General features: G+C 57.9%; 1 protein-coding gene across 1 annotated transcript in view; it reads left to right on the top strand.

Annotated features, from left to right (window-relative positions):
- Positions 1-9017, top strand: part of CCDC154 (coiled-coil domain containing 154) — a 9758-nt gene extending 741 nt beyond the window's left edge. The window contains exons 4-20 of the mRNA XM_011376988.2: positions 839-849; positions 963-1196; positions 1284-1473; positions 1691-1737; positions 2070-2165; positions 2614-2737; positions 4682-4783; positions 4863-4991; positions 5069-5193; positions 5522-5648; positions 5743-5880; positions 6954-7073; positions 7155-7231; positions 7642-7759; positions 8147-8233; positions 8558-8745; positions 8844-9017. Of these exons, the coding sequence (XP_011375290.1) occupies positions 839-849; positions 963-1196; positions 1284-1473; positions 1691-1737; positions 2070-2165; positions 2614-2737; positions 4682-4783; positions 4863-4991; positions 5069-5193; positions 5522-5648; positions 5743-5880; positions 6954-7073; positions 7155-7231; positions 7642-7759; positions 8147-8233; positions 8558-8745; positions 8844-8970 (2040 nt within the window). The 3' untranslated portion in view covers positions 8971-9017. The remainder of the gene's footprint in view (positions 1-838; positions 850-962; positions 1197-1283; positions 1474-1690; positions 1738-2069; positions 2166-2613; positions 2738-4681; positions 4784-4862; positions 4992-5068; positions 5194-5521; positions 5649-5742; positions 5881-6953; positions 7074-7154; positions 7232-7641; positions 7760-8146; positions 8234-8557; positions 8746-8843) is intronic.
- Positions 9018-9671: the final 654 nt, after the last annotated feature.

Here is a 9671-nt window from a genome sequence, read left to right as displayed (position 1 = left end):
CTTACTGTGGCTGCTAGGAAAGTTGATGTCACTGGTGCAGCCCACACCAGTGGCGGCGCCCTCTTTCAGATGGTCCTTCAAGGCCTCTGTTCTCTCAGGTGTGGGACTACCTGTTTTCAGCCCATCTGGATATCCCAGATGGCCAGTAGTTGCTCCTGCGTATCTCTGCCACCCGAGCCAGAGGCCTCCTGACCCCAACCTCTGGCTGGTTGAACAGCGCCCACTCAGTCCTTCCAGAAATGGGCAGTTGGGGAGGCCTTGCAGGAATGGGGGAGCTGAGGGCTCAGGTTCCACCGGCAGTTGGGTCATGAAGTCACAAGGTTCCAGAAGAGCCCAGCTGTCTTGCCCACCTTGGTGTTGTCTTGGAAGGAGGTGAGATGTGAGGAAAGGAGCTCATGTGCTCCCCCAAGGCCCTAGAGCCTTCTAGCTCTGACTTCCCTGCCTCCCTCCAGCCATCCTTCACCTCCATCCACCCTGGTGTCCAGCTCTGGGCAGTCACTGGTTTCTAGGCCCAGGGCCTCTTGGCAGTGGCCAAAGACAAAGACTGCTGGTGAAGCCCAGGTGAGCTAGGTGCTGACTGGGGCCAGAGCTGGGAGGACAGTGCAGGGAGGGGCCTGCATGGGGCGTGGACCCCAGGAGACAGCTCTGCTTCCTGATTCCCAGGTCACTTCACAGCCTGAGGGCTCCTTTTGGAGTTGGCCAGGCAGGGCTTTGTCTAGTTTCTGCTGCCCGGTGCTATGTGTTCTCAGGCTGAGGCTGGACCTCTCTGAACCTGACATTCCTGCTGAGAAGCAATGAGGGCTGAGCCTTCCCTGGGCCAGTCTGTGTGATTCAGCAGAATGAGTTGCAGTAAGCTTAATGGGCACAGCCAGTGACAGTTGCACTGATTTGGGTACTGTTATCTAAGCTCCATCCGAGAGCCAGCACCTCTTGTTAGCCCAGAACAAGTGGTGAGCTCAAAGGTGCCTTCTTGCAGAGCTGGCTAATAGTGACCCCTCATCAGGGGCCTCGCCCCCATCCCAGCTGAGTACCATCACGCTGGAGGACCTGGGGTTCTTCCTAGAAGAAGGGCCGGCCAGCCCCGAACCCCTGAGTCTGGATGAGATCTCAGAGAGGTATGAGTCCAGCCACCTGGCGTCTACCGCCTCTGTTCTGGAGCAGGACACCCCCAAGCACTGGAAGCAACTGGAGCAATGGTGAGCCCCATGAAAAGCAGGGCAGGAGAGCCACATGTCAGGCCCATGGCATGCATGCTGACTCAGCCTACTCCTCACCCCGGCCAGGTTGGTCAACATGCAGACCCAGGTGGTGTCCCTGCAAGAACACAAGGACCGCTGTGAGTGCACCACACTGAGGCTGCTGCAGGAACTGTGCCAGGTGCAGGCCAGTGTGCAGCTGCAAGACTCAGAGCTGAAGCAGCTGCGACAGGAGATGCAACAGGCAGCTTGGGCCCCTGAGAAGGAGATCCTGGAGGTGAGCCACCATCGGTTGGGAGGCAGATTGTCCCCACCCACAGGCCAGGCCTCCCCATTCCTGGGTGTCAGGGCTGTTGATGTTTCCTGGACTCTGAGCCCAGCTCAGCCCCTGCTGCCCAGGCTGGGAGCCCAGAGAATCTCCATAGGCTATGTCTGTGCCGGTTGGGCTGTGAGGGCCCCAGGCCTGCACTTAGCCCATACCCTCCTCCTTGCAGTTCCCCAGTCCCCAGAACCAGAACCAGATGCAGGCCCTGGACAAGAGGTATCCTCACACTTGTGGCACAAGGCTGAGTGGGAGGGAAGGGGGCTTTGGGAGAGCAGTGACTGGCGCTGGACCTACTGGGACATCAACCACAGGATTTTGTTTTCCCAATGAGTTGTCCTGCTCAGGTAAGCAGTACACACCCATGGTCCAACTCAAAAGGTCTGGGTTTACATGAGCAGAAGCCTGGGAAAGGGGCAGGAGGCTTGCTGCTGGGGCCCCTTGGCTGGACTCATAACCCCTGAAGTCTGCCCAGATTGCTCCGGGCTTCTCCTGGCCACCAGGAGGGTGACCTGGGCAGGCCCCTGGCAGAAGTGGCTCTTGTGTGCCAGGCTGGTGGAGGTCCGAGAGTCCCTGACCCAGATCAGGAGGAAGCAGGCGCTCCAGGACTCTGAACGGAAGGGCACCGAGCAGGAAGCCAACCTCAGGTGGGCTCTTCCTGCCTCCTTCCCAGGGGCTGGCTCTGGGCCTTCTGTGTATGATCGTGTGGGCGTCACCAAGGCAGGGCAGGTATCCTCCTGCCCTCAGTGCCAAGCTGCTGGTTGATGGGTGAGCCTCAGACCCCTGTGGACCCTCTGTGGGAAAAAGAGACTTGAACATAGAGGTCCCCACCTTTCCCATAGGTCAGGCTCACTGGGGCCCAGCTCTTATCCTCCCAGGTAGAGACAGGGAAGCCAACATCTTGCCTCCTCTGTTTACCCAGGAAGGCTGTGTACCTTCTTCTCCACAGACCTGTAGCTCAGCCTAGAACCCCCAGATGCCAGCCTTGGCCTGAGAAGGACTCTCAAAGTCCAGAGACCCCACTAGCCTCCCTGTGGCTCCCAAGCCTGACCCTCCATGGGTTGAGCTGTTGTGACCTTTGGCCGGTGCCCACAGGTTAACCAAGCTGGCTGGGAAGCTGGAGCAGGAGGAGCAGGACCGGCAGGTGGCCTGCAGTGCCCTGCAGAAGAGCCAAGAGGAGGCCAGCCAGAGGGTGGACTATGAGGTGGCCAGGATGCAGGTACTTAGGCAGGGCCCTTGCATCTGGGCTGCCAGCTGAGCTGCTGACAAGAGGGTCCATACAGAAGAGACCCCAGCACTGCCAGTCCAGCCCAGCCTATGTCCTTCCTGTTGTGGTTCTTCCCTTGCTCCAGCTTTTGTCTTAGTTCTGTCCATGTAATCAGACCTGGGGGCAACCCCCGAATCTTGGGCTATCTAATATAGTGGCCACGAGCCACATTTGGCTCTATATATTGAAATTAGCTATCGTGTTAGACAATTGAAAACTCAGTTCCTCCGTCACATCAACCGCTTTTCAAATCCTAAATGGCCATGTGTGGGGTGGCACCAAGACAGAGCACCTTCTTAATCACAGAAAGTTCTGTTGTTAGCACTCTCTCAGGGGCTGCTCCTCCTCTTCCCCCTCCCGTGTAACCAGCATCCAGATCAAGAAATAGAATATCGTAGCCTAAAGCTTCTTCCTTTGCCATTTTCGACCTTGGTGCTTCTCTCCATGTGAAGTGGAAGTTACCTTCCTGAAGACATGTGTCCCAGTGGTCCTACTCCTAGGCTGGTGTGGTTTCCCCTCCTGCATGTGGCCTTAGAAGGTGGGGCAGGGGACCAGGCAGCCTCTTCAGCTCTGCAAATAGAGACCAGGGACTGAGCTGCACACAAGGGAGGCCCCAGCTGCTGCCCACATAGCTCAGCTGCCCAGCTTTGGTGGCGTTCTCTCTTGCTGCCCTTTGGGAAGTTAGTTTCTCGGTTCCCTTGAGAGGCTGCTTGGTGCCCACCAGCCAGGAGCTCCAGAGGCATTGGGCCCAGGGATTCTCGAGGTGCCAGGCACTTCATGGGGCACCTGCCTCTTCCCAAGGTACACTCTAGGGTCAGGATCAGCAAGTTGCAGCCCATTGCCTGTTTTTTTTAAATAAAGTTTTATTGGCACACAGCCACTCCTACTTGTTTACTATTGTCCATGGCTGCTTTTATGCTAGAACCACAGAGCTGAGGAGCTGTGGCATAGGCTCTATGATCCATAAACCTGAAATATCTACTCTCTGGCTCTTTACAGAAAGTTTGCCCAGCCCTGTTCCAGATCACCATGCATGGGGCGGGGAGGCTGCCGGGGCTGGGGCACACCTGCCTTGTGGGCTATAGGAGCTCTCCCAGAGGGCTCTTTGGCCTCAGAGAAGGTGCCTCCAGCCAGAACCCTGCATGCCCCATGGGTGTGTGAGGCTGGGAGAGAGAGCTGAGCTGGGCCTTAACTCCCCTGTCTCCTATACCCTGAGACCCTTGATATAGCAGGAAGGGAGAGAGAGCAGGGAAAGGGCCCCATTCAGGCCTGGAGGTCAAGGGTAAAGGGTGTGTCTGCATGACTGCATGTGTGTGCACACGTACATGTGTGCATTGTGTTTATATGTGCACACGTAAGCATGTATGTGCACATGGTTGTACACTGCATGTGTGCATGAGTGTGCTATGTTTATGTGTGCCCTCATGTACATGAGTGCGCATGTGTGTGTGTTTGCACATGTGTGCATGAATGAGTGCACAAGTATGTGCTCATGCATACACTCAGCCTCCCTTCCTGAGACTCCAAACTTGGGGTGTGATTTGGTGGCTGCCATGCCTCCTTCCCTGGGTAGTATCTGGTGGTCACTACTGTGGGCACCAAGTATATTCCGAACCTACGTGAGCTTGGTTTGCAGACCCTTCACAATCATTGTGCCTGACCCTCTGGGGACACATGTGGCCCTTGCCTGCCCTGCCTTCCTCCTGAGAATGTGGTGGGCCCAACTCTGCTAGGCTCCCAGATAACTAGGGACATAGAACCCAGAGTCCCCTCTGATGAAGATGTTTGGGCAAGAAAAGGAGTCCCTGATGGCACTGTGGGCGGGGGGCAGCTATGGGAGGAGGATGCCCAGCACAGGTGGCAGCATGATGACCATGTGGCCCCCACCCTTCACAGGCTCAGGTGACCAAGCTTGGCGAGGAGATGAGCCTCCGCTTCCTCAAGAGGGAGGCCAAGCTGTGCGGCTTCCTGCAGAAGAGCTTCCTGGCCCTAGAGAAGGTGGGAGCCTACTGGCCAATGGGGCTCTACCGTGACCCCCGCTCACCTGGCTCGCCGTGACCAGTGGGGTCTTTTGCAGAGAATGAAGTCCTCAGAGAGCACGCGGCTAAAGGCAGAGAGCAGCCTGCGGGAGGAGCTGGAGAATAGGTGGCAGAAGCTCCAGGAGCTGGCAGAGGAGCGAGTGCGGGCCCTGCGGGGGCAGTGCAAGGTGAGCAGTGCAGGTGGGGCATGGACTGGGCACCTGAGGGAGGAGACATGGGTCTCAGGGCCACCTCTGTACCACAGCAGGAAGAGTCCCACCTCCTAGAGCAGTGCTGGGGCCTGGACAGGGCTGTGGTCCAGCTGACCAAGTTTGTGCGCCAGAACCAGGTGTCGCTGAACCGTGTCCTACTGGCTGAGCAGAAGGCCCGGTAGGTATCTGAATGAGGCCACGGCCAGGGAATGGGAGTTGTCAGGCCAGGTGGATGAGAATGGCCCCTCTTCCCAGACCCTGAGCCCAGTGCTTAACCCAGTGGGGCCCCCAGGACAGAGTAGCTGCCCGCTTCTAGCCTGCCCCTCATGAGAGAACTCTGTATGGCAATGATAGACACAGCTCCATCTTGGTGGCTCCTGTGATGACACTCCCTCTACTGCTCCCTGGGGTCTCTTGGAAGGTTCTGGAGCCAGTAGCCAGGTTCCCCTCCCTGGCCCAGCTCTGAGGGCTGAGAGATAGTCCCTCTCAGTGGCCCCAATCCCCAGGGATGCCAAGGGCCACTTGGAGGAGAGCCAGGCTGGGGAGCTGACCGCCTACCTGCAGGAGAACCTGGAGGCTGTGCAGCTGGCTGGCGAGATGGCCCGGCAGGAGATGCACAACGCACTGGAGCTGGTGAGGGCAACAGAGGCCTAGTCAGGTCTCTTGCGGGCGGGGGGAGGGGGGTCCCACCTACATAGGCACCCACGCTCAGCCCAGCCTCCCACAGCTCCGAGAGAAGAGCCAGGCCCTGGAGGTGTCCGTGGCTGAGCTGGTCAGACAGGTGAAGGATCTGAGTGACCACTTGTTGGCCCTGAGCTGGAGGCTGGACCTACAGGAACAGACGCTGATCCAGAGGCTGCATGAGGTAAGGCTGCAGTGCTACCTGGGGGAATCGCAGCCTAGACAGGTGGGGTCCTGGTACTATTCTGGCTCTCTGAGGGTAGAGGCCTGACACATGGATCTCAAGCCCACCCAATGACTGTCTACAAGGCCTATGGGGCCCTGAGCTGCAGAGACCTTCTGTTCAGGGCAGAGTGGCCCAGGGTCAGCTACTGAGATGTTCAGAGGCCCCAGAGACCCAACCACACAGGGGGCTCCAAGGCGGCTTATTTTTTCTCTTTTTTTGTAACAGCATATTGAGGCTTAATTCACACACCATATAATTCATCCCTTTAACGTATATAATTCAGTGGTTTTCATATATTCAGAGTTGTACAACCACAACTACAATCACTTTTAGAAGGTTTCATCATCCCAAAAGGAGATCTTGTCCCAATTAGCAGTCATTCCTCATCCCCCTCCCCCAGCCCTTGGCACCTACTATCTGCTGTCTATCTCTGGATTTGCCTGTTCTGGACATTTCATAGAAATGGGGTCACATACTATGTGACCTTCTGTGTCTGGCTTCTCTCACTGAGTATGACGTTTTTTGAGGTCCATCTGTGTTGTAACATGTGTCAGTGCTCCATCCCTTTTCGTGGTTGAGTACTGTTCCACTATGTGATGGACTACAGTTTGTTTATTCATTCGTCAGCCGATGGACACTGGGCTGCTGCCCTTTTTGGCGATGTGGATGGCACTGCTGTGAACATGTTTAGCCTTTGGCTTTGGGGCCAGGTTCTCTGGGCCTGCCCTGTATTCCCTCTCTTGCAGGTGCGGGCAGGCCATCTGTTTTCTGTCCCTGTCCCTGCTAACTCCTGGTGGACAGCTGGGGTTGGTGGGGGGAGAGGGCTAAGCCAGGCCTGCTTCTTAGAGATGTGTCTCTGCTCAGCCTAGTGGCCCTGCCCAGGAGGACCTGGGTCCCTGGAGTGTATGTGGCTGTCCCGGGCTGTGTGTGGCCTGTGTGCACATGCTGTGAATCAGGTGTGCCCAGTCTGTCTGTCTGTCTGTCCACCGTCGCTGTCTGGGCTCTGGCCTCACTGGGTATCCTTTTCCCAGGCAAAGAGTGAGTGGGAAGGTGCGGAGCGGAGATCGCTGGAGGGCCTGGCACAGTGTCGAAAGGAGGCTCAGGCGCACCTGCGGGAGGTGCAGGAGACAGTGGACAGCCTGCCTCGGCAGGTGGGTGAGAGGCCAAGAGCGCACCTTTCCTCCCTGCTGCCCTTAGCTACCGACCCGCCCCCAACCCTGGTTCCGTTTCAGATAGAAGCTGTCTCTGACAGATGCATCTTGCATAAAAGTGACTCAGACCTCAAGATTTCTGCTGAGGGCAAAGCCAGGTGAGGCCTGCCTCCCAGCCTCAGCCAGGCAGGACTGTGAGCCCTGGGGAGGGGAGCGGGCTCCAGTGAGCTGACCATCAGGGGCTGAGCTGGTCCCCACCCTGAGAAGGTACAGCTATCTCAGAACCACCTTGCTGTACCAACAAAGCTTCTCACGGGCACTCTTCCATGAGCTCCTGGTACCTATGGCAGCCTCAGCCCTTCCTCAGCCCTGTCTTGGCCCCTGTTGGGGGCAGCCTGAACAGATCTCCAAGGCTGTCCCTCTGTCATCTGCTGGGAACCCCCACTGGAGGGGTGGTAAAGTGGAGTGCCCCTTGCTCTACCCAGGGCCTTCTCCTTCTACCTCCCCTGCCCCCCACCCCCAGGCACTTCCCCCAGAGCCTGGCAGCCTCAGCCTCCTGTGCCCACAGAGAGTTCGAGGTTGGGGCCATGCGGCAGGAGCTGGCTGCGCTGCTGTCATCTGTGCATCTGCTCAGGGAGGGCAACCCTGGGCGGAAGATTGCCGAAATCCAGGGCAAGCTGGCCACGGTACCCGCCTCGCACCCTTGTGTCTGTCATGCTCAATAGAAGGGGAGGCCATCTGGTTCAGACAGCGGGCAGCCCCTGCAGAGGGGTCCCCGGGAAGGTTCACAGAACCAGCCGTCCTGCTGGCGGGGGGCTCCCCATATCTCAGCCTTTGAAAGGAAGTTCCAAGTGGGGGCACTGTTGGAGCCCCAAATGCTGGAGGCATCAGCAATCATGGTGAGAAGAGCGATCCTAAGCACTGGCCAAATCCTACCTGATCACTGGGTTGAGTGATGCCCCCAGGTCCCATTGAGGGGAGAGGACCCTAGTGTCAGAGGCCAGTTCCTGCCCCGGGGTATTGGGGTAGGAGCTGCTTCTATGCCCATGAACTAGGGCGGGGGGCGTGTTTAGTTTCAGAACCAAATAATGAAACTGGAAAACAACGTCCAGGACAACAAGACCATCCAAAACCTCAAGTTTAATTCGGAAACCAAGCTGGTGAGAGGTGGCCTTGGACCGGTGGGACAGGCCCTTACACCAAAGGCTCTAGGGGCTCCCAGGCCCAGAGGATGGGTCACTTTCTCTGTACAGAGCCTGACTCCCAGCCCCCCTTGCCTCTTCCAGCCTCCCTACCCCTCTAGCTTTCGGTCTCCTCAGCTGTCCATCTGTCGGTCTGCGTGTCTGTCCTGGGCAGCGTTTCCAGGCAGATAAGGCCCTGGTTTGCCCAGAGGGAGATAATCCCGTCTGCTGTTCCAACCCCTCAGTCCTATTCCTACATTCCCACATCAGTCCCTCCCCCACATACGCCGGCCTCTGTCCTAGCGCATGGAGGAGATGGCCACCCTGAGGGAGAGCCTGATGCGCCTGTGGAGTGAAGAGGGCCCATGGGCCCTGACGCTAGGCAGCAGAAAGGTCCTCATGTCCCTGGTGAGACAGCAGTTCTTCATCAAGGATGTGGCCCCTGACGAGGTGGTCCCTGTGAACCGCTGGGGCGTATATCAGGCCTTGAAGTGAGCAGTGGGGAGCCTTCTGGAGACCCCTCCAGGTCTGGGTTCAGGGCTGGGACAGGTCCTGAGGTCAGTGGGCCATGAGCTGTGTCTCCGGACAGGTGGCTTCAGTGGAAGGCGATCCTCATGAATCTGATGGTCCAGCAGAAGCCAAGAGCAGTCTTGGAGAGGTCCCTCGGCCAGGAGCCTGCCCACCAGCTCATATCCTTGCCCCTTTCCCAGAAATAAATGTGCCAGTTTCTGTACCCATCAGAACCTGGAGTTCCTTCCAGGGAGTTGGGAGGCCTGGGCAGTGGGAGTGACCAAGAGGACCCGGCCCTAGACTCCCAGAATCCTCTTCTCTTGTCCAAGCCCAGAAGAGCACCAGGCCCAACCTTTTTCCTGGGGCTTCCTGCCAACAGGCATAATGGCTTGGGACCCCCACCCACACACTCCTGGCTGGGGCCCCCCCAAGAGCCAGGCCAGGCTAGTCTCAGGATCCATGGCTGCCAACCTTGCCCTTCACACCTGCGGGGTGCCCTGCCAGAGAAACAGCTCTTCCTGCCCTAATCGAGGAAGCAAACAGTGTATTTGCTCATACACTCAGCAGCAACCCCTCCTCCTGCTTCTCCAAGAAAACACTTGGCTCATCTGGGTGGCTGGCCAGCCCACCTGCTTGGGGGCCTTGAGGAGGGGCCACCTGGGACCAGCTGGTGGGCGGGCAATGGGAGGGCTGCCCTTGGGAAACTTAGAGGTTGGCCTGGGTGGGCACAGTCTCTGAGGGGCAGCAGCACCTGCCCTGTCCTCCCCATCTCAGGCCTGGAAAGTTCCCATTTGAGCTGGTTTGTTCTCCTGGTGGCCACCTACATTGGAGGGCCCTCAGGCTCTTCCCAGGACAAGCTATAAGGATAGTCCAGAGCACTGCTGCCCCCGCTCACCCCCACTGACCC

The sequence above is a fragment of the Pteropus vampyrus genome, unplaced genomic scaffold (genome assembly GCF_000151845.1).
Source record: "Pteropus vampyrus isolate Shadow unplaced genomic scaffold, Pvam_2.0 Scaffold303, whole genome shotgun sequence".
NCBI classification, from domain to species: domain Eukaryota; kingdom Metazoa; phylum Chordata; class Mammalia; order Chiroptera; family Pteropodidae; genus Pteropus; species Pteropus vampyrus.
This window is presented reverse-complemented; position numbering and strand designations above follow the sequence as displayed.